The sequence below is a fragment of the Esox lucius genome, chromosome 14 (assembly GCF_011004845.1).
Source record: "Esox lucius isolate fEsoLuc1 chromosome 14, fEsoLuc1.pri, whole genome shotgun sequence".
NCBI classification, from domain to species: domain Eukaryota; kingdom Metazoa; phylum Chordata; class Actinopteri; order Esociformes; family Esocidae; genus Esox; species Esox lucius.
In genome coordinates this window covers 20769178-20792479 of record NC_047582.1, presented here as the reverse complement: position 1 = coordinate 20792479, position 23302 = coordinate 20769178, and the positions used below count along the sequence as shown (strand labels likewise).

At 38.6% G+C, this 23302-nt stretch overlaps 4 protein-coding genes across 6 annotated transcripts; 3 read left to right on the top strand and 1 right to left on the bottom strand.

Annotated features, from left to right (window-relative positions):
- Nucleotides 1-346: 346 nt before the first annotated feature.
- On the top strand, nt 347-3318 carry vps29 (VPS29 retromer complex component). 2 transcript variants are annotated; one of them, XM_010877450.5, is made up of 5 exons: nt 356-454; nt 1329-1340; nt 2108-2299; nt 2427-2662; nt 2812-3318. In XM_010877450.5, the coding sequence occupies exons 1-5, from the start codon at nt 452-454 to the stop codon at nt 2927-2929; spliced, it is 561 nt and encodes a 186-aa protein (XP_010875752.1). In that variant the 5' UTR covers nt 356-451; the 3' UTR covers nt 2930-3318. The 2 variants fall into 2 exon arrangements, with proteins under 2 accessions (XP_010875753.1, XP_010875752.1); XM_010877451.5 differs by lacking the exon at nt 1329-1340 and having other exon boundaries at nt 347-454.
- Nucleotides 3319-4148: 830 nt separating this feature from the next.
- Nucleotides 4149-7673, top strand: gpn3 (GPN-loop GTPase 3). Its single transcript, NM_001303748.1, has 8 exons — nt 4149-4324; nt 4879-4987; nt 5083-5250; nt 5455-5579; nt 5670-5785; nt 5946-6042; nt 6121-6249; nt 7241-7673. Exons 1-8 carry the CDS (start codon nt 4277-4279, stop codon nt 7304-7306), a joined length of 858 nt encoding a protein of 285 aa, NP_001290677.1. The 5' UTR covers nt 4149-4276; the 3' UTR covers nt 7307-7673.
- Nucleotides 7674-9607: 1934 nt separating this feature from the next.
- arpc3 (actin related protein 2/3 complex, subunit 3) lies at nt 9608-14045 on the top strand. The gene is made up of 7 exons (NM_001303746.1): nt 9608-9691; nt 10121-10220; nt 11370-11446; nt 13138-13206; nt 13348-13474; nt 13574-13668; nt 13793-14045. Exons 1-7 carry the CDS (start codon nt 9686-9688, stop codon nt 13853-13855), a joined length of 537 nt encoding a protein of 178 aa, NP_001290675.1. The 5' UTR covers nt 9608-9685; the 3' UTR covers nt 13856-14045.
- ube2g1b (ubiquitin-conjugating enzyme E2G 1b (UBC7 homolog, yeast)) lies at nt 13912-19802 on the bottom strand. 2 transcript variants are annotated; one of them, XM_010877446.4, is made up of 6 exons: nt 19591-19802; nt 18909-19011; nt 17684-17781; nt 15805-15983; nt 15497-15632; nt 13912-15305 (listed from the first exon to the last, which is right to left on the bottom strand). In XM_010877446.4, the coding sequence occupies exons 1-5, from the start codon at nt 19631-19633 to the stop codon at nt 15528-15530; spliced, it is 528 nt and encodes a 175-aa protein (XP_010875748.1). In that variant the 5' UTR covers nt 19634-19802; the 3' UTR covers nt 13912-15305; nt 15497-15527.
- Nucleotides 19803-23302: the final 3500 nt, after the last annotated feature.

The following is a 23302-nucleotide window of genomic DNA, read 5'->3' as shown; positions in this document are numbered from 1 at the left end:
AAAATCTTGATCTCCGGTGTTATTGGGTTGTTTCTGTTGAATTGACTGCATCAACGACTAGCTCTACGATGATAATAACCTCGCAATGAAGGTGCTACCTTTTTAAAAGCTCAGTATCAATGAATGTTCCTAAGTCGTCAACCTGATTACGAGGCGATTTGCCAGCAGCAGCCCTTTTAGGGTTGTTTGTGACTTACGAGTCCTCTTGACTACTAACTTCACAGATTTAGGAGCTGGTTTTAGCGCTACATTTATCCTTTACGATGCTTTGTGAATACCGCCCCAGGAATCCACCCATTCATCCCCATGTTCACATGCGAATGTCCTACATTGGAATCCGTAGGATAGCACCACGATCATTGGCTGATTCCATGACGCTGTCAGTGGTTACGCCATTACGTTTTCTTGCGTCCCTGCTTCCTGAAACCCATCAGTTACAACAAAATATACGATGGTAAGTCTAAAAAGATTAAATATTCGAGTTTGTGCTATTACTTTAGTTTCTTGAACATTGCTTATTTTAATTTAAAGATTGGTTGCCTTGTTATACTAAAATCTACTTCTAGATCCTAGTATTTAAGTGTGTAAAGCCTGTTGGTCTGATGGCTAGCTAAGCAATGATAAATGAACGATCACATGATATAGCTGAATAAGTGATATGAATGCAACACTCCTCAAATATTCAACTTCTATTGGATTCTAGTTTTAGCTACGTTTGTTTTAGTTAAAAACTTTTTTATTAAATCTGTGTGATGAGATTGAACTCGAGTAGTTAGGTACAGGTAACTTATTTCCTGTTGTGTTAGCAAGATAAATAGCAGGTGATTATATTTTCTCTCGTTGTTGATGTCTACGTTATTTACCATTCCATACCTCATTTTTACACAAATTGTTATCTAACTAGTTACTTTAACGCATGTAAATGCATTCTGTAATTTTAGTTTTTGTGTTAAAGTTGACTTGAAATTTAGATCTTTGCTCATTTTGTCATTGCATTTCTAATGTTAACCTAACTTTAGTGCTTTTAACAAGGGTCACATCATCAGTTTTGAACTAATCTACGACCAACTAACAATTAAGGATATTTACTATTGTCACTCAACTAACACTTATTTGTTTGGAATGTTTCATTACTTTATTCATCCACTTTTCATTTTTCTAATTTACGTTTTCACTCTTGTCCCACCTGGTTTTCTTATTTAATTTCCGATCTTTGACCATGCTTCATGTCAATCCCCTCCCGTGCACATCCTGCTTCCTACCCCTGTTACCCACCACTCCCTTCCCACCCTCCCTCTGTCTCCAATCAACCTCTACGTTGTAATCAGGCTGGTCACCGGGTAAGTGCCCTGCTCTTTCAGTTGGACCCTGTCGTCTGCACATTCTACCTCTGCTGTGCGCTTGTTTTGAAGACTAATTTGGGTGGATTGCTTTCATAGTTTATCTCCATACCTTCCTATGCTCTGTGGTTTTGTCTTGTAATGATGTACTGGTGACAGTGCATTTTAATTTTGCAGCATCCATTGACACGCACATACGCACTTGCCATGCAATCAGGTGATAATATTGGGCAATTCAGAACATTCTTTTTGCAGTGACTGATGTTGTGAGTTTGGACACACAGACCATTGCGCTGGTTAGGGTGAATTAGGATGAGTTTTCTGGTGTCTGAGTGTGGTGTGAAAAATTCAAATGAACTTGTTTGTCTGAAGTGAGGCTTATTTGATTAGTTGTGGGTCAGATAAACACTTCCATTTGGGGAATACTCTAATTCTCCAGAATGAGAACAAAACCTTTTGTCCTGGACTGATTTGGCAAAACACAATATTTTCTACTTGTAATTATGGAGTAATGATTCCCAAATCAGCATACAGTGATATTTAAACACATCATTATCTTCTAAGTCAAGGACCAAAGTTGTGGAATTTCAAAATGTAACATATGTTTTTAAATGCTAATTCATTTCATTTCCTAATTTGACTGATCTGAAAGGTCTTGGACTCAACTTAATACCACCCTCCTAATGGATGGCCTACATTTCCTTTGTATGACTGAGCTCCCTCATGTAACTATTGCTAACATCTCTACATCCATCGTTTGATGCCAGTTGGTACTGGTGTTAGGTGACCTGCACATCCCCCACCGATGCAACACCCTCCCAGCCAAGTTCAAGAAGTTATTGGTGCCAGGCAAGATCCAGCACATCCTGTGTACAGGAAACCTCTGCACCAAAGAGAGCTATGACTACCTGAAGACCCTGGCTGGGGATGTACACATTGTCAGGGGAGACTTTGATGAGGTTTCTATACCTGCTTTCTTTCTGCTATACTGCCTGGTTAATTATCTCTAAACCCTGTGTGCGCTCATTTAATGGGTTAGAACAGTGAATGAACTGTAGTGTGTTTTCTACCTTCTCTGCCTTACAGAACCTGAACTACCCAGAGCAGAAGGTGGTGACGGTGGGTCAGTTTAAAATCGGCCTCATCCACGGGCACCAGGTCATCCCTTGGGGGGATATGGCCAGCCTGGCCCTGCTGCAGAGGCAGCTCGACGTGGACATCCTCATCTCTGGACACACACACAAGTTTGAGGCCTTCGAAAATGAGAACAAATTCTACATCAACCCTGGCTCGGCAACTGGAGCTTACAATGCACTGGAAAGGTAATGGCAGCATTTCTGCAGATTAATTCATTCACATAATTTTCTTTGGGTCTTTCAGGAAGTGTTATTTTAGTGTCTTGGTAAGTTGCTAACTGCAAGTAGTACGTTGTTGTGTAAAGTACAATTTCTCTTGTTTGGTTTCTTTTCAGCAACATCATCCCTTCCTTTGTATTGATGGACATCCAAGCATCCACAGTGGTGACGTACGTCTACCAGCTCATTGGAGATGATGTCAAAGTAGAGAGGATTGAGTACAAGAAATCTTAATGCCAGGGCTGAATGGATGAGGCAGGGGGTGCTGTCATTCACTAGGTTTATTGTTTCATTCCTTTCTACCTGCAGCTCCAACTACATCACCACAATACTAATGCTGTAACATAACTGTTTGCTAATTTAACTCTAAATAAATGTATTTTGTTATGTCATCAGCAATTGCTTGTATTCGACCCACCATATGGTGTCTGCATAGAATGCAATTAGTCACGTGAGTTTGCAGAATGTTGTTCAAATTAAATTCTTGGTGCCACTTTTTTTATTTTACATATTTTCATGTAAAATTTTCTGTAAGTATGTGTAGCTCCATGGCCTTCATTTTCTTGTAGTGGGCCTTCTCTCACTCATTTCCCCCACAATAAAAAATGAATTTGTTCTCATTATGTTTTAAGACTATCACTTATAGAAAATGTAACCACATATAGAACAGTCATGAAAAAATGTGTGTTGGTGTCACATCCTAGAAGTTTGAAATGAATGCTGATATAAAAATACACAATGTATTGATGGAAAACTTTGGGTCGTAAAAAAATGAATCTGGTCTTAGCAGATATATATCAGTATTATCTAGTGTGACTTACAGTAGTGAGTGCATACTGTCATATTTGAAATGATCTCTTTACCTTATTTATGAATTGAATATTTTTATTCTAAGTGTTTTTACCATAATCTTGTGTGCTTGGTTTCATGAGATTAACTCTAGCTGTTTAAAAAAATATATAATTTTTTTTGTTTCATGACTTAACAAGCCCGTTAATTAATCCTCTGGATCTACTTGTTCCTAAAATGTGTTCCCAATGTTGTAACCTTATCAAAACATTCACAGAATGTTCCCAGAACGTTTGCAATATTGTAACCTCCAAAGAACATACACAGTTCATACACCCCCCCCCCCCCCCCCTTCAAAAAAAGGATGTAAGAACATAGAAAACCATGGAAATATTTTGGGAACATTGGTGCGTCGTTCAGGGAAAGAATGCCCCAATCTTGTCGGTAACATGCCATTATCAATATCCTGTTTCATCCAATGAACTCTCGCTCTGCAGTAAAGGCTACCATATCAAGCAAATGTCACATTCTGGTTTGATGGCAGGAGGCAAGTTCATATCCGAAAGTACAGAAGTAGCTAGTGTTTCTTTTTTCTATGCGCATGCGTGAACGTCGACTATTCGCCTTCGTCCGAACTACAGCTTTTCGTCACATCACGATACCCGTACTTAGGGATAGTGTTTGCAATTTGCGAGCGCGTTGTCTGACTTTAGCCGACATGGTGTAATAAAAAAAATTATAATAAAGAATTAATCGACTAAATATTTATCTGTATAGTTTCAATTAGAAACAATGCCTCGTTACGCTCAACTGGTGATGGGCCCGGCGGGAAGTGGAAAGGTAAACTAATTAACCAGTTAGCTTTTGTTGGCTAGTGTTATTTCATGTCGTTGTTTTAATTAAACTGTCACTCACATTCTATGTATTTCGTAGTTACAGTATACATTTTGTCTTAATTTCGTCTTAAAATCCCGATTTAAGGAAGATACATTTTAGAAAGGAAACGGTTTTATGCCGTTTTTAACTGACCAGTAACCACTACAGTACTACTTGTAGAATCCATGCCGACTGGGTTGATGACAATGCGACTTCTGTTCCTTAGTTTAGGTAGCTAGTTTTCAAGTTTGCTAGCAAGGTTTTTTTCTATGTCTGTTTGAAAATGTAAGTAGTTTAACGAGCAGTTCCAAGCTATTTTTCTCAGGTCAACTTATTTATCTAGCTACAACATATAAGGTCTGAAATAGGCACTTGACAGTGAAATGGCATTCAGAAATACAGTTACAGCACCAATGTGGCTGTACTGTACTTAGTTTTTAGTTACATTTTCTCACGTTCCCAATTCATCACAGCATTTCAGTCAACTGTTTTTTAAATATCGCTATCTACCTCCTCAGAGTACCTACTGCTCTACACTGATTGAGCATGCAGAAGCCATAAACCGCTCTGTACAGGTGGTCAACCTAGACCCAGCTGCTGAACACTTTAATTACCCGGTCATGGCAGGTGAGACCACATCTCTGTGGAATCCTGACACAGTAAGGATCGTGTTTTTCTTACAGAGTGGTTCTGACAGACTAAGGCTATTTTTCTAACCTTAGATATCCGGGAGCTGATCATGGTGGATGATGTGATGGAGGATGAGTCGCTGAAGTTTGGCCCAAATGGAGGGCTTGTCTTCTGCATGGAGTACTTTGCCAACAATTTTGACTGGCTGGAGGAAAGCCTGGGCCACGTGGAGGATGACTACATACTGTTTGACTGTCCTGGTAAGTAGTTTTTTTTTATAGAGGGGGAGAAAAGGAAATTACTTTGATAATAGTAATCATGGACATTCAATCATGATTGTGTAATGTGGTAAATACAGATCAATTATTCTGGTTCTGTTGATGATGGTGGTGACTGTGACGGTGATCAAACGGTTTGTGCTGAGGGAGGGTCTGTGAGAATGCAGTTGATGAAAATTTCTGCAGGTCAAATCGAGCTGTACACACACCTCCCTGTGATGAGACAACTGGTTGAACAGCTCCAGCAGTGGGAGTTCCGTGTTTGTGGTGTCTTCTTGGTGGACTCACAGTTCATGGTGGAGACCTTCAAGGTAATATGGTCACTGATAAACACCTTGTTATACCAAGCACACTGCTTTAACACTTAACTTTATTGCACCCAAAATATGTCTCCTTCCCAGTTTATCTCTGGTATAATGGCTGCATTGAGTGCCATGGTGGCTTTGGAGATTCCAACGGTCAACATCATGACCAAAATGGACCTGTTGAGTCCCAAGGCCAAGAAAGAAATTGAGAAGTAGGTGTCAGAACAATAGAACTCTTCTTTTATGTTTGTATGTCTCTGTGGTCTTCATCCAGTTGGTTTTGTTTGTGTGTGTCTGGTTTTGAATAGATTCTTAACACGCTTAGCGGACCTGTATTAGCCGGCACCGACAGATTTTGCTCTCGCCATGCAGATACCTGGACCCAGACATGTACTCAATGATGGAGGACAATTCTGTCTCCATTAGAAGCAAGAAGTTCAAGAAGCTGACCAAAGCCATCTGTGGTTTGGTAAGTTTGTGCTGTAAATAACCGTGTATAGCACTGGTGTCTGTAAATAAGGCTTGACCCCATGTTGTTTTTTTGTAGATTGATGATTACAGCATGGTGAGGTTCCTGCCTTTTGACCGCACAGACGAAGAAGGCATCAACATAGTGCTTCAGCACATTGACTTCTCCATACAATACGGAGAAGACTTGGAGTTCAAGGAACCAAAGGTAAAATATATTTTAACAAACTTAACAATGATAAATTGAATGGCTAGTTGTAGCGCTACATGTTATTCAATACCATGGTTATTCCCATTTGATGCGCTGTAAATATTTCTCAACATAGAGTGCTAGTAAAAAATGTGGACCCTCTTAAACATTGACATCTCGTAGTTGATGTTCATTGAAATTAAGGACATTTCAACTTGTTTGCATATTTTGGGGACGGGCATAACATAGAAGAGGTGTGGGAAAATAATGAAATGAAAACACTACCATCCATTTTCTGTTTTTACTTGGTGGTGGAGTCAGTCAGTGTTGGGTGGACAGTTCTGATGGAATAATGTGTGTTCCATCAGAACTGTTTACCCATTAGCAATGCTGTCTACAACTGGCCGTGTGCTGAAATGACAGTTAATACAACTGACTGTGACATAACTAAAGAGTCATCGCTAAATGCAGTTAGACTGTAATTGAATTAATTATTCATTATTTAATTAAAAGTTTTTTGTTTTTATTGACTCAGTGAAGATCAACTGTTGGTTGGTCTGAAATAAGCTTTCCAGTGCTGTCTGGATTTGGCACTTTGATACATGTCTTTAAGGAAACACCTTAGTTAATGCTAACCCTCCTGTAGAGTTACTTTAAGACTGGTAAATGAACAGTCCTGGTATAGCTTTGCAATAGAGGAATTACTTAAATATGTTGATTTGCAACGAAGTGTGCACCTGACCATTCCACTGCCTTTATGCCAGTCAAAAATAGAACCCGAACTCTGTAATCCTTAGGGTTTAAGGGTCTCTGTCACTGTGTTGGATTTCTGTGTTATGTATTCTGGAGAAGTTGTTTTGGAGATCAGTGTAGATCTGCATTAAAAGAAAAATGAGATTTTTAACCTGTCATTTAGCAAATGATCTTGTCCAGAGTGACTTAGAGTTATTGCATATATCTGAAGTAGCAGTAGTAAGTCCCCTAACTCCCTTTTCCCCCTCCCCCTTAGGAGCCAGATGAGGAGCCGGACAACACAAATTATGATGATTTCTTCAGGGACAAAGTAGAGAACTGACACATTATGTAGGCCCTCATGAAAGCACTAAGAAGAAGCTAATTCTCAAACTTTTAAACATTTTATGGTCAGAGGGTAAACATTCAGTGCAGACTTCAAGAACCAAGCGTTATTATTTATTCCTAGACTACTTATGTTTTCTTTTCTGTTTACAATTTTGTGATTAAGTGTGTAGTGCATTGTCATCCAGATTTTGGCTTCTCAATTTTACTCATTCATGCCCTCATTCCGGAGGGGTGGAATAGATTCTATAATCATAAATTCAAAATTTGTTGTATAACCTTTGCTCTTTAGTCTTAATTTAAAGGAATAGTTCATTCAAATTACAAATTGTCACATTATCTGTATGCAGAATATTACATTAATCCAATCTTTGGTGTTATTTCCTTGTCTCTTTTTCCAAATACTAACATGACAAATCCCATTTTATCCTGGTGCCAATGTTAGCATGTTTTGCATCCTAAAATGTACCAGATATGGCCTTGATTCTCAATTTGTGGAAAGAGATCAGTGTCCAGGTTTGTACTAAGAATGTTCCTCATCCGTTTTAGCCTGCATTCTTGTGTTATTTCACAATATCTTTACAGAAACCATATTTTTCAATGCTACTTCAGACACGTGCAGAAGTAGATGACAGCAAATTACACAATGTGCAAAGTTCTATACACATGCAAAATCCAATTTCATGTGAAAGTTCTCTCTGGGGTTTTTTTTTGCAACGGGAGACAGCACCCAAACATCTTTCCATGAATCAAGTTAAAGTCTGCACCACAGATCCAAGGGTAGTTAAAATCTCTGTCGGTGTCTTCCATTACAGAAGGTGGAACTGTAGCAGTGAGTTCAGAGAATATCACATTTCAATAATTTAAGTAATATATTTCTGTGCACTCATGTTCTGTCCTTTTTGTAATTTGAGTGAACTGTCCTATTTTAGGTAAGAAAAATCAAGGTTGGGGTTACCTTTTAAACATTTCAAGAAGAGCTTTAGAAATTTGAGGGTTTATGACTTTTGGCTAAAGAAGCTGGTGACGATCCTAAACCCTTGCCTGTAAGTCAGGATGTTGACAGAACTTCCTGTAAATTGCTCAATTATTGAGCAGCTGTATATGAATATCTGGATTATATTTTTCCAATAAAATGTTTTGTAAAACCATGTGTCAACCAGTTGAAATTACATTGTGGGTGTGATCCCTGGTATTAGTTAGTGCTTTGCAGTATATGTGTGTCATTGTATTGTTCGATTGTGGACTTGGTATACTGACAGTGCCTGGAGATCCAGCTGGGGGCAGTCCAAATTGTATTGCGACTGTCGGATTGACAGGTGGATCTCAGACAGGGCTGACTTGTTGCTTACTAGCAACTTCTTGGGCTTGGTCGGGCATCTGTGACCTCAACTGTGGTTGTAGGCCGTGAAATGCATGCACCTTGTATTTGCTAAAAAATATTCCTGGTAGTGAGTAATGTTATAACAAGCAGAACTACCTGGCAAGATGTGTGTTGGAGATGAGAATGCAGTGTGGAGTTTCTGCCTTTATTTTTGCCTTGTCTCCTGCTCTGTTTAAACTTAGGTGGACATGAGGTCTTGGCCCATACCCCCAAAGTACCAGGCTCAAAAGACTCATTGCTGTCCCTGTCCAAAGTCCTCCTGGTTGTGTTGCAAATTAAAGTCAAAGATCACAACGATACCTGACGATTCCCCCCCAGATTGTCCCTCTCCAAGTTCAGTAGAAAACTCCATTGAGCTTGTTGCTTTAGTCATAGACTAGGCTTAATCTGTGTCTATGAAACCGGCCTATAGAGTCTGGACACAGCCCACATGCATTTAGTAATTATTACAACTTGCAGAGCCAGAAGAGAATTGGTCAACCTTCCAAGCCTGATTCATCTCCAGGTATCTTCGTAAAGTTTTGGCCCTGTTTGGGAGTTTCACTGTTGCTTGCTCCTTGGCAGGCTAGGTGTTTTGTAAAAGCACTTTGTCACAAGTGCTGATGTAAAAAGGTCTTTATAAATTAATTTGATTTTGTTTGAAGACCAAAGCAAACATAATAATATGAAGTTGTCTTACATCAATTTAACATCATATGTTTTACAAACATCTCATGACTGACATTGTTTTTATTTTAGTTACTTGCACAAAATAGCAATGTGAAACTGAATTAAGAAAAAAAACGTTAATTAGTTAACTGAAAACGTACAGTATGTGTGAAATAAATGCATCATGTATAAATGGATGAACTTCGCCTTTAATACACAGCATGTCTACTCTACTTCCTGTAAAATATTTTGGGTGGCACCGGACATGCTGACGCGGAAGCAACATCTTCCAGACTAGCGCCGACATTTTTTGCTGTGCAGAAAGATAGATATTTATCTCTCAAAATGCCGGTAAGTAATAAAAATGTAACGACCATCTCATATAGGAACAACTTTGATTTAGTGTGTACATTAAAATGTAATAATTTCTATGGCAATTGTACAAAATATGTTTCAATCGGTATCTACCGTCCGAGGAGCGTTGTATTTACTAGCTAGCCATTCGAGCGTAGGATTCAGACAATCCCATAATAACTTGCTTACGAACTTGTAAAAATGCCTGGAAAACATTACTGTTTACATGCCTATTATATGGTAACCAGGAAATTGACTTGTTTACTAGTGTTTGTTGGTTCAGCTGTTAGCTAACAGTGAGTGTACACTAATCAACCTAAATATTTCACTGTTAGCAAGTGGACCAGGGGCTGGCATCTACTCATGACTGAAATAATCTCGTGAAAGGGGCATCATTACTAAATGCATCACCTTTTTCCTTTACAGGCATACCACTCTGGGTTGATGGATGGTGACACCAAGATGGTGGGAAACATGGCAATGCTACCATTAAAAACCCAGTTCAAGGGTCCTGCAGCGAAAGAGAGTATGTTAATTCAGTTTGCAAACTTTCTTTTTTAATTAATTGGAAAAATAGTTTAACAACGAGTGTTCCTTTTAAGGTTCAACCGATGTATTTCGTTTCCTCTATATGGTTGCATGTTTCTTCCTTATTAGGTGTCATGAGAGTTAGGCCTTCTCTCAACTGCAGACTGATCACCAGTGGCGTAGGCAGAAATGGCTATGTGGCTGGAAGTAATTTAAAATGGATTGGCATATGGACAAAAAAGCCCCTAAATATGACTACGAAACACCACAAATGTCTCTTGGAACAATTAGGCCAATTACCAAATTGGCAGTGAATATACAACCGCTTACAAAGCCATCTGACAGGAAACATACATTCTCTTAGGTTTCTGCCAACAAAGTACAAAAAATATTATAATAATTTACAAAAATGGGATGCTGGGGTTCAAACTGAAGTTGATGCACTGTTGACATTAAGTGCCCACATTTTCTTTCAAATGTCAGCTAGTAAAATGTGCCAACCAAAATAAAGTACTTAATAGAAGCTGCAACTACCTAGATTATATGGAAAATAAACTGTAAACTCTGTTTGCAATAAAAAATGTTTTATGTATGTTACTAAGAAATGTCTCTTAAGAAGATCCTGCTATTACATTATTTTTAGTGAAAATGTCCATAGCATAGCTTGCTGGCAAATTATAGATCTTAATGAAGGATCAACAGCAATAATTTTCACGTGATAGGGCTTCAGTGGTTACAATTGCCAGTAAAATGAACAATCTACAATCAGAAACCCACATATCCAGATTTAAACCTGCACTTCATCATAGTGGTGTAAGCTGTAAGGATCTCAGGAACCATTTCCTGCATATAACTATATTTTTTTTAACTTTGTGAATGAAGCAGATTAGACCAGGCTGATTGTGTAATCTAGCAGGTATTTAGTCTAGCAGGGCCTGTGCCTTGCCAGGACGGGCTATTGCATTGCCTTTGTTCCACTCTCCTCGTCTCCTCTAAACCATTTGAATGAGAGAGCCAGAGGTCCTACTCTCTGACCTACTTGGGTGTGGTGTGAGGTGGCAAGCTTCAGTTCCATTATTTTACATTGAAGAACTTGCCCAAGCTCTCTAACTTTCAGTATATTTAACATTCTTCTTTGTAATTTCAGCCAAAGATACAGACATCATTGATGAGGCCATATACTATTTCAAAGCCAATGTCTTCTTTAAGAATTATGAAATCAAGGTAAGGCAAACTTTGTATCTTCATGTCTTTGAGCAAAATGTTGGCTGTAATAAATGGAAATGGTCATAGGCTATATTAGGAATGAATGTTTCAGTAAAAAAGACTGAGTCTTCAGGATGTGTATGTTTTTACAGTACCTCCCCTAAGGCTTTTTTATATGGTGGTTCGGCCCTGATATCCCACGTGCACCAACCTGCCTTTGAATATTGCCCTTAGCAATACAATCTTTTTTCAGCTGAGTTAGAGACTATGACCTGCTCTCCAAAACCCCTGTAGATGAATACATTTTGGCAGCTGTTTATTTTTGTCATTTTTGTTTTTATCAGTCTGCTATAACTCTGGACCACAGGTCTGCTACTGTAGTTGGAATGGCTGACTGATTCTGCACATGATGGAAGTAAGAGAGAGCTTAAATATGCATTATTTCATTGAAGAAAAGCTATGACTAAGATGACAGAATAAAATGACTTAGTCAAATTTTCTGTCATTAAATTTTTCTATTAAATAAATCATATTTAGGCTACCTCTTACCGCTCATCATGTGCAGAATTAAAAAGCGTCCAACTACATTAGGGTTACTGGTATAAACTCAAACTTAGGCACTAAAACAGGTGATGAATTGAACACTGATGCAGTGATACAGGGATTATTATGTATTAATTTCCTTGGGTTCAGATTTTTTAAAAATATATAAATGTAATAAACTCCTAATGTCAAAGCACAAATAAACATTCTAGCATTAAAAAAGAAATGGTAAAAACAAGAGGTCGCACATCCAGCTTAGTGAGTTCTTACTCCTAAACTAATTTTGACTTTCCTTAACAAAGGGGGTTTGCAGACAGGGCATGCAGAATCCCTTTGTCATTTCCGGATTGATATATTTCTATATAGCACTGCATAATTTAGGGCCCTCAAACTTAACTCTGGACCTCGAAACCAGGTCCATTAAATTTTTTCACTGCAACCCTCTAATTGGGGACTTATTCATACCTAGGACACCTGGTGGGTGCAAACCACTTTCCCACACAGTGCCCTATGAATGTGAAACTGTAAGTCATGTGTGAAGAGCACACTTCTCCAGTAACCATCTAAAGTGATGTTGCGGTGCTGAAATGCAGTCAGGTCTTGCAGATGAGCTTTAATCACCTGGTTGGTGGCTGGTGTTAAGCCAGATGAGGGTCCTGGGTTAGTGAGGTTACACAAAGTCTGCTTTTTTGGCCAGTTGACTTACTGCAAAATGTATTGGATGTGGCTTATGGATAAGAAATTAGAAACATTCAATTATCTGGCAAGAGCTCAAGACATTACTGCAGTCAGCATGAGACATCTGTGGCATTGTTCTAAGAATAATCTGCCTTCATAGCTGTTTTTTATTGGCCCCAGCAAAAGGTACATCTAATGCTGCTCTTCTTTTGCTACACCTGACAGATTGATAAATTGTCTTGTCAAGAGAAATACTATCAGGGATTTTAAACAAATTTGCACAAAATGTGATACATTATATTGCATACAGAAAATGTCTAGGATCTTTTATTTTGGCTTATGAAACAATACAATTGTACAGATTTAAAATATTTATTCAGTGTATATCCACTGTAGCATTTTGTCATTAGACAACAAATACAGTATTCTTATTACTAGTGACTTAAGTCTGTAATATGTTTGGTGTGTTGGTTTTTTCTCCACCCCAGAATGAGGCAGACAGGACCCTGATCTATGTCACCCTGTACATTTCCGAATGCCTGAAGAAGTTACAGAAGGTTGGTTTTTGAATGCTAACATGATTTTATAATACAAATGAATCCATGTAACAATAGTTCTATAATTTTGGGTCCTCAGAATCATGCTAAGATGTTTTGTATGGTGAACTGCCCTCCTAATTTCATCTGATGTATTTGCAGTGCAGCTCCAGGGGACAGGGAGAGAAGGAGATGTACACTCTTGGCATCACTAACTTTCCCATTCCTGGAGAACCTGGATTTCCCCTCAATGCCATGTATGCAAAGCCTAGCAACAAGCAGGAGGAGGGTAAGGAAAATTTGCAGAGGGTGTGGGAATGTCAGCAGTACAGGAAACTTATTTAAATCTGTCATCAAATAATCTTTTTGTTTGGTTTTCCCTGATCAGAGACCATGCGATCATACCTGCAGCAGATCCGTCAAGAGACAGGGCTGAGGCTGTGTGACCGTGTATTTGACCCCCAAACTGATAAACCCAGCAAGGTGAGACTTCCCCACCTGTAACACTAAATTTAAATTGCACCGAAGTCACAAAACAGGTTAAAATGAAATATTACTTGATAGAACTCTTTTTGTGGCCTTACCCTGGCTGTGACCTCTCTTGCAGTGGTGGGTGTGCTTTGTCAAGAAACAGTTCATGAACAAAAGCCTGTCAGCTCCTGGACAGTGAACAGTTTAGGACTACCGGAGATTATTCTAAAGTACTGCAAGGCAGATGTATTATTATTTTTTGTGCCTCCACTTTCTTGTGGCTAAGAGGATTTTATACTGAATAAGAGTACATTGACATGCTATTGTAGGGTGGTTTCAATGATCATGTAAGCTGGTGCATAATGTATTAAAACAACAAAATGTCTAATAGTCTTTCTTACACAATCTTACATTGTCAATCAACATGAATATTTCACTGTTTTGAAAACTTTGTTGGGCATTTATAGACATTTATTATGGGTGTAAAAACTGCAATATTACAACTCGTGCCAGCCTTCACATTTAAATGGGTAAAAGTATTGGTATAAGTTAAATTAACTACTGAGCTACACTTTTTATTGCTTGTTCTAAGGAATCTATTAACACTTTGCCCTGGATGAATAACAATTATTGTGTAACACAAAAGCACCTCGTCTTAGGATAGAGAAATTGTGCTACTGCAAATGCCTAGTCACTTGTACAGAAGAAAATGGCAATGCTTGCTTGGCCATTCAACCAAAACGGACATTACTTCATTCATCACACCATAACAGATACTAGACAAGGGGGGAAAAAAGGCAGATCCAAATCTGAAATGGGATGGATTACTACTTTCTGTACACATTGACCAGAGCAAAGATTTAAGAATAGACAAAAGGACAAAACAACAAAGCGCCCCTGAAGAGAAGCCATCCTAGGAAGGAAATAGACTATAAAAGCAAGGAGAACTAAGTACACACTTCACCAAAGAAAATCCACACAAATCATTTCATATCTGACACAGTACGTAATATTTACATAGAATAAAATGTTATAGCTGTGATCTTTATTACAAAAAATATTCTCTGTCCCTCATGCTAATATTCCTAGATTTTTGGTTTATCCCCCAAAAAGTTCTTGATCAAAAACTGAGGAGACATCCTGACACAGACGTTGACATCACTGGACAGTTTCCTTTCCTTACAGGGAAACAACTTAAGGCAGAGTGTATTGACTGTGAGAGCAATGACTTTGCAGAACACTTGAGGGGATGGGCTTCAAGAGGTAAGGAACAGGGGCAAGAGAAGCCATTGTTTGTCACTATCAACCTCTTAATGAACACAAATGCTCTTAACTCCAAAATTGCATAAGAGACAAGTCTGAAGTAGATGGCTCAGTGGCAGGTGGTGGTGGGGTAGGTTTGTCAAAAAAAAAAAGAAAAAGACATGCATCTTGAATTGTCATAATCTAAATAAATAAAGGTTGAAAACTGGGCAATAACCATGAGGGGATTTTTCTCCACATTCATTTGGAAGAAACAAGATGACCCTCTTTATACAACTAAATGAAAGGGCTGGCTTTTTATTCCAAATCTCCCTAAGAGCAAAACACTGGTGCAAAAGTCTTTATTGAAGAGTGACATGATGTATCCGCCAATGTTCAAATTGTATCTAAAACACACAGAGAATAGTTAGCGTGCAGAAATAACAGACAAAATCTTAGCTTCATCAAGACAGACCAGGACAGAAAAACAATGGAAGATAATGCAGTGTAACCAACCAAGGCACTAAATGGGTTGAATATTTCTGCAACTTCAATACAAGATTTTGTGAGTGGTTTGTAGATCCAGAAAGTTACTCACTGGGTGTGTGATGAAAAGGTAAGGAGGGGGCCTAGTCAAAAGCCATCTCCTGACTCTTTCGTACACAGCGAGCCACCTTCCTCTTGAACTCTCCACAAGGATCCTCTCTCCATTCTTTCTGCATGGCATAACACAGCTACACATCACATCTCTGCTTTACAATCACTACAATCAAGATACATTTACAATAAGAACTCAAAAACCATAATCTGAAAAGGGCACTGATATTTCATGTCTAGCTTGTCTACTTTTTCTCATTGAATGGAGTGCATATTTCCCCTCTGCAAGGATGTATGTTTATGACTCACTGCTGCGTCCACATTGGCGGGTGAATCACCATTCGGGTCAGCTAGCATGGAGATGACACTGATCATGATGGTCTCTACTGTGTGGATGGGCAGCCAGCGCTCCTCGGGCTTCTCGTAGCCAAATTTATCCTCACCAGGCTCATGCAGGATGGAGATACATACGTCACCATTCTTTGCAACTAAGAAAGAGGACAGAGGACCAGCTGACTGTAACACTGATCTTTAGCTAGCTGTTTATTAAGGGACCCACATAAAAGTGAGGGAGGGATTTGCTACACGTTCTCCAGTAGGCACACCCCCTCACCATACCACAGACAGACTTTCCACAGCGGCACCCCAGGGCTATTCCCGAATGGAACACTGAACTCACAATGACGCAGCTAACTGCAAGTCAGCGTCTTTACCTCACCATTTCTCTTTCCCCTTCTCTTTTCACCTGTATATTATTTCTGTATTATACATTTTTTATTCTAGTATTTTCAGGTACTGAATTTCTGATTTCCATGAGCTAAAAACAGTAATCATCAAGATTGAAACAAAAGGCTTGAAATGTTTCACTTTATGAGTAATCAATCTAGAATATACACCAATCATACATAACACTATGACCACTGACAGGTGAAGTGCATAACACTGATAATCTTTTTATCATGGCACCTGTCTGTTGGTGGGATATATTAGGCAGCAAGTGAACATTCTGTCCTCAAAGTTGATGTGTTAGAAGCAGGGAAAATGGGCAAGCGTAAAAATCAGAGCGACTATTACAAGGGCCAAATTGTGATGGCTAGACGACTGTCAGAGCATCTCCATAACTGCAGCCCCTTGTGGGGTGTTCCCAGTCTGCAGTGGTCAGGACCTATCAAAAGTGGTCCAAGGAAGGAAAAGTGGTGAACCGGTGACAGGGTCATGGGTGGCCAAGGCAAATTGATGCACATGGGGTATGAAGGCTGGCCTGTGTGGTCCGATCCAACAGACGAGCTACTGTAGCTCAGATTGCTGAAAAAGTTAATGCTGGTACTGATAGAAAGGTGTCAGAACACACAGTGCATCACAGTTTGTTGTGTATGGGGTTGCGTAGCCACAGACCAGTCAGGGTGCCCATGCTGACCCCTGTCCACTGCTGAAAGCGCCTACAATGGGTAAGTGAGAATCAGTGGACCACGGAGCAATGGAAGGTGGCCTGAACTAATGAATCACGTTTTCTTTAACATCACGTGGATGTGCGACACTTCCCTGGAGAACACATGGTACCAGGGATGCACTGTGGGAAGACGACAAGCCGGTGGAGGGAGAGTGATGCTCTGGGCAATGTTCTGCTGGGAAACCCTGGGTCCAGGCATTCATGTGGATGTCAATTTGACACGTGCCACCTACCTAAACATTGTTGCAGACCAGGTACCACAAAAAACCTATCGGTCCGACAGCCTTCGCGGCCCTCGCCCATCAATGAGCCGTGGGCGCCCAACACCCTGTTGCCGGTTTGTAGTTTGTCCCTCCTTAGAACAATGTCAGTAGGTCCTCACCATAGATGACCGGGAGCACCCCATAAACCTTAAAATTGCTCAGGTCTCCTAAAGTAGTTCATAGAAGCTGCTATCCAACAAGCTGGCTACGAAAACTGATTAGAATAGTAAGCAAACAATCAACCTAGACCTTGACATGGGCACTTGTTAGGAGATAATCAACATTATTCGCTTCACCTGTGAGTGGTCATAATGTTTCAGCTCATCAGTGTAGATATTTTGCCAAGTCATTTCAAAATATTTTTGTTATTACCTTCTGACTACAAGGAAAGCTTCACATTGTAAATATTTGAGACAAGAGTGGACACTCATCCAGATGCTGATTTGAAGAGGCTATTAAAAATCAAACCACTTACCATTGGGATGCCATATTTCTGTGATGAACTTCATTTTTGGAGGCCTGTGAGGGTAGTCATGGGGAAAGGTCAGGTAGGCTTTAAAGAAACCACCCTCGCTGCAAAGAGATAAAGTGAGAAAATTAATCAGATAGAGGTAGTAGCAAATTGCGCAAACCTTTGCTGGAAAATGTGTAAAACGGCATTGGAACGAAGCTTGTAAATCAGTAACACCTCCCAACACATCACACCAATCTAATGATGTCCATTGGTAGATCTCCAAAGGTGATCACTAGGTTAATTTAATTGCAACACTGATAATGGGTGAATAATCATCAATTAAAACCCCATAAAAATATTTTTATGTATGCTGTGTTTGAAGTCAACCATACAGATCTGCCAAGGACACATTTTTGCTAGTTAAATAGACATTAGTTCAAGCAGACTTCACTCAAGCTTTTGCAGTAATAACAGGACCTGTTACATTGTAACAGGTGATGGCTTTTCTTAAGGGGTATGTAGCTACTGTTGCAGTCATGTACTTAGATAGAAGTTAAAATTACATAAAGATAATTGATGAACACAGGAAGGTTTCTTGAAATGTAACATCCAATATAAACCTTCAGCAAAAATCCAAAGATTTTTTAAATACAAAAATGTCCAGAGATTTGGAGGTATGACATACGCAGTATGGTCTTATGGCTGCTATTGCATTTGACTTTGAAAGCGCTATGAAGTTTAGACCAAAATATGTACACCCTTGCATTTGTTTGAATAATTCTACATTTTAGCAAAAATAAAATGAAACTGCAGGGGGGAAAGTTGTATTCACAGGTGCTTTGACTTGTTTCACAACTACGCAGGACCAAGAAAAATGGTTTAAAAGCTAAAATGTTTAATTATTGAATCAAACATAGTCAATGTACTGCCAAGTTATGTGAAGCAACTGAGTGATGCTATGGATGTACATTAGATTGGACCAACATCCCCGTTTAATGTTTGTCACCTTGTTGAATCCATGTCCCCAAGAACTCAGGCTGTTCTGTATGCTACATCTTGGTTCTATATGGACGTACCTACAGTTAAAGCTAGGGATGCACAGATACCACTTTTTCAGTGTCATTACCGATTCTCGAGTAGTCAACTTTTAGCATCTCCAGATACCGAGTGTAGATCCAATACTGCCATTTTCATTTAGTTGACATGTGCTATGAAAATAGCAAGTCTCACAATAACGTATACTCACAATAATGTATCTTGAGGGCCAATAACGACGACCTCCCACTGATGTATGTCATCATCGTCTATGAGGCCTGCTGAAAATCCCTCCACGGGGTTCTTGTTGAGCTCTAAAAGGGTAAAAAAAAAAAAAAACACGCTGACGTTACCCAAGACCCATCCCTGGACTTGTGCTAAACTACTTACTGCCATGTGTGTTGTCAAGCGTTTCACTGACGTCAGTATGGAATTTGGCTAGTTAGCTAGTTACTGAAGGTAACCGATAGGTTAAAATGAACAATTAGTTATTTATCCCAATTACAGAAACTTGTGGATATGAAGTCAGAGTACATACGTGACACTTTTCCACACATTCTAGTTAAAGGTACTACCAGTTTTGTTTTGATAGGTAGCACAGTTAGCTAGTTTGCAAAGAGGTCTGTCAGGTTAGCTACAGTACACAACTACTGCTGTGTAGTTACAGTACGTACGTCGGACGTTAGCTGGTAAAACAAACATAAACCAGCTGTGACTTTGCATTGGGCAATTGCTAGCTACTAGCCAAAGCAAACTACTAAAATTTCATACAAATAAAACAACCAGCATTTGATTAAAATGCTCACTAGTTAGCCAATGTTCTTGTAGGCTAGCCTTCACACTTGACCTAGCTAGCTAGGTAACGTTAAATATTGAACCTCGTGCCAACTTACCTGCCAGTTGTTTTCGAAGCAGTAGTGATGATTGGTCAGTCATTTTATGCCGATTAGCCTATAAAGACAACGACCTGAACTGCTTCTAACATAAAATACAACACAGTTCAGAATTTGACAAAGAGCTAGCTTGCTACCAATATTACAAGGCCTTCTTGCCTTGGTTGACCGTTTCACAGGGAGGCACAGCTTTCTACAACGGTCTAGGCTAGTAAATACAAACTCCGCATGCGCCTTGCTCGTCATGAAACCAGGGAGATGCAAGAATCTACATGTAGTGACAATGAGTAAGCAACCTATCTTGATGGCTAAATTCATTTCTGAAGAAGGAAAGTCAATGTCTGATGTACAACTGTTTTAAAGGTACATCTGATAGGAATCATCTTCTGAATAGGAATCTATATAAAACATGTGCATGTAAATTAAGTGAAAGAGCTGTAATAATAGGATAATACTTGTATAAAAATAAAGGGAAATCATTTGACAAAAATTATAGGTACACTTCTGAGAGAGGTAAAGGAACACACCACATTTAGGCTATATGTAGAACTCTAGTGGAGTGGCAAAATCTTCCAGTTAAATCCATTTTGATTTCATATTGTAACAATAAAATGTGGAAAGGTAAAAGGGGCTGAGTACTTTTGAGAACCATTGTACTTTTAACATATTTTGTACCAAACAACATGTAATGCTTTGTTTTATATTATAGGAAGTTGAAGTCCCCTGTTAGATTCTGTACATTTTTGATCCATGAACAAAATAAATGCGACCGGAAGTCAGGGGAGAGCCATCTTTATTCAGCATGAGGCTACGATTTTAACCTTCCATCTCTCTTATTTTTCTCTCCAATGATTACAAAGTGGACACAGTATTTATGCCCAGCACATCCCCTTCAATATCTGGCTGTCTTCCAATCACATACGTGTATTCTATATCCTAACCTCACATGGCCTAATAGTGTCCCCTCTTAAGTTTTTTGGCTCCACAGCTTATCAGGTTGTGTGGGGCCCCTCAGTAGTAGATACCAACTGCTTGTGATACGGTACCTCATATAGCACAAGATAACAAACCACTTCTTCTAACAAGAAAATAAAACTAAAATACATGCATATCATCAGGTAAAGACAGGTTTCCTCACAATGGTATGTGCCAACCTACGGTCCATGGGTCTATTCATAAAGTATGACAGTCAGATGGAAAACTCCTATCAGGAGGTATGGACAGGGTGTGTGGGACCCATCAGAAATGGGTCATCACATTTCCTACCTAGTGTCCTTCGTACAGAGAACATTAATACTCTCAGTCATTGTGTCTCAGCTACTTTTCATGCCTTTTCATGCCCAATATCTATCACCCCATTGAAGCAAAAAAACAGCACATACAAATAAATTCTTTCACACCTTTTATTTCTGCAGCGCCTTTCAAACCAAAAAGATACATCACACACAGACATTGAAATAGTGTGTATATTTTTACCACTTTACAAGCTTATGTACAACAGTCAGAGACATAGCTCTGACAACAGTCTAGAATTTATAATAGGGAAGGTTAGTATTTCGAATACCATTCTTTGGATCGTTGGGTGGGGAAATTGTGTCCATGCGTTGTTATACACATTTACAACCATAACTTAATTTACTATCTTTATTTACAAGTGATAGTAAGGTAATTATGCAAATCAGCAGTATTGTACAAACGTTCTGGTATACTGCAAAAGCATAAAAGCAAAACGGTTAACCTCAAGCTGTATGGCAAAATCTTTCTTTGAATGATTTTCATTATGCAAATGGATGTTTATCTTTAATGTCAATTAAGCATTTGAATGCACATCAAACATTTACTTCATGGGCCTTTTCAAACTGCCTTACATTTGTGTTTCTTATTCAGCAATAGGATGGATGATCAAAAGAAACTAGACAAAAAAAGTGGCACATTCGTAAAAAGGTCTAACATTGCCTACCAGCCACTTATTAAACATTTCCCACTTAATACCTACTGATCAGGAGGAATCAAACTGTGTGTCAAGAGGCATATTGAGATCATTAATCTGGAATGTCTCATAGAAACACTTCATTTAAAATTCTGAGTAAGAAAAAAACAGATCTTTTGCTGACTGGTGAAAGGAATAGGTAAATGTAAATCTATGGGCAAACCAAGATATTCAGAAAAACTCAATAGGACTGGCTTTTCAAAATCATTACACAAAACATTTGGTAGGATCCATATCTCAATATACAACAGTGTTGCAGGACTGTTCCAGTTTGCTTCCTGCAGTGAGGACATCTAAAAGTCATTCACACTTTCACAAACACAATTTCACATACAAATACAGGAAACACACAAGTGTCAATTAGTAGGTAGAAGTTGCTTATCAAACCCAGATTATGGTGCCATGTCAGATATTTTATCTATCTCCAAGTTGTTATTTTTTGGTGTACAATGTGGTCCTAGATCCGTGGTCTGTGAAGTATCCACCCACCTCAAACAAAATTATTTCCAGCACATAGAAATGTAACTACAGATCCACTTCAATTTGATAAACTCTACTGCGTTTTAAAATTCACCAAAAGGATGAGTCTTTATTTTGGATACTCTGAAAGTAAACCAGCACATACAACACAACGTCTTTTTCAGTATACAGTCTTTTTCATTTTTTTTTTCTTCCACAAGGCACCTTGCAATTTTTCATAGCTTATCAGATTTCCCTGTCAAGATTCAGACAACCATCACACTTCAACATCTGAATTAAAACCTAAAACAAAAACACCTAAACTACCATAAAAAAAACAGAAATAACAAAAAAACTCAAATCTATCCAAGTTATATGTACATGAAAAACAAAACATATTTTTCTCCTACATCTTATAAGTCAACCTCAATCTCTTTGTACAGTACTGATAAACACAGTGCAATAACATCAGTAATCAGTCCGGTCCGCCAAGAAGGGGGCTGGTACTCTACTGCCAATAACATTTACAAACAGCCCTACATTCAAATTGATTGTGACTGTCATATTCTAACTAAGAAGTTAGTAAGGGAATATATTCAAGTTAAAGTTAAATAAAGTTCAGCACAAACTCACTAGTTTGGTCAGAGATCAGGGCCAACATGTTTCATTTTCAACTTGAGACAAATTATTTAGTCTGATTGATCTCCCAAATTATATTCCTGGATGTTACAAACTTTAAAAAGTAATGTATTTCGATTACTAAAAAAAGCTGAATGGGGAATGAGCATTTCCAGCAGTTTTTTCCAACAAGGTTGCCATACCCAACTCATTGGTCAAAAAAACTGCTAAGCTATAACAATTTCCTCTCCATATGTAATATTCTGACCCGATAGCAGACATAAATACTCTCTACATTCTCCTCTTTGTGGTCCAATATACTAGGGACTAAAGCTGCAAATAGATTTGTGTTACGATTATCAATTCATTTTGGTTATTAAAATGGAATAAAATATTATTTTCAATATTTATACTTCTCAAAAAAGCATTCCACTGAAAAAGAGACAAAAAACAAAATCTTCTACAATGTTTAATCAAAATGGTGATATTAACTTTCCAATTCACCAATTTAGTTTGCTTCATTTGAGAAACAAAAACAAAAATATTTGTGGTTACTAAAGTGAATGATTTCTAAAAACAATTCCTCATAAGTTTGCATACCCTGTCAGAAATTGTGACAGAAATTGCATTGATTTAGAAAATATG

What these genes read in the sequence shown, in the direction of transcription:
- vps29 (XM_010877450.5), top strand. An exon ending in TCAGGGGAGACTTTGATGAG is followed by an intron (nt 2,300 to 2,426) that starts GTTTCTATACCT and finishes TCTGCCTTACAG; the next exon opens with AACCTGAACTACCCAGAGCA. An exon ending in GCTTACAATGCACTGGAAAG is followed by an intron (nt 2,663 to 2,811) that starts GTAATGGCAGCA and finishes GTTTCTTTTCAG; the next exon opens with CAACATCATCCCTTCCTTTG.
- gpn3 (NM_001303748.1), top strand. Translation starts at nt 4,277, where the DNA reads ATGCCTCGTTACGCTCAACTGGTGATGGGCCCGGCGGGAAGTGGAAAG. An exon ending in GCCAAGAAAGAAATTGAGAA is followed by an intron (nt 5,786 to 5,945) that starts GTAGGTGTCAGA and finishes CTCGCCATGCAG; the next exon opens with ATACCTGGACCCAGACATGT. An exon ending in TGGAGTTCAAGGAACCAAAG is followed by an intron (nt 6,250 to 7,240) that starts GTAAAATATATT and finishes CCTCCCCCTTAG; the next exon opens with GAGCCAGATGAGGAGCCGGA.
- arpc3 (NM_001303746.1), top strand. An exon ending in GCCTGAAGAAGTTACAGAAG is followed by an intron (nt 13,207 to 13,347) that starts GTTGGTTTTTGA and finishes ATGTATTTGCAG; the next exon opens with TGCAGCTCCAGGGGACAGGG. An exon ending in AAACTGATAAACCCAGCAAG is followed by an intron (nt 13,669 to 13,792) that starts GTGAGACTTCCC and finishes CCTCTCTTGCAG; the next exon opens with TGGTGGGTGTGCTTTGTCAA.
- ube2g1b (XM_010877446.4), bottom strand. Translation starts at nt 19,633, where the DNA reads ATGACTGACCAATCATCACTACTGCTTCGAAAACAACTGGCAG. An exon ending in GCTTCGAAAACAACTGGCAG is followed by an intron (nt 19,012 to 19,590) that starts GTAAGTTGGCAC and finishes TTACCCTTTTAG; the next exon opens with AGCTCAACAAGAACCCCGTG. An exon ending in AGAAATATGGCATCCCAATG is followed by an intron (nt 15,984 to 17,683) that starts GTAAGTGGTTTG and finishes CCTCTTTCTTAG; the next exon opens with TTGCAAAGAATGGTGACGTA.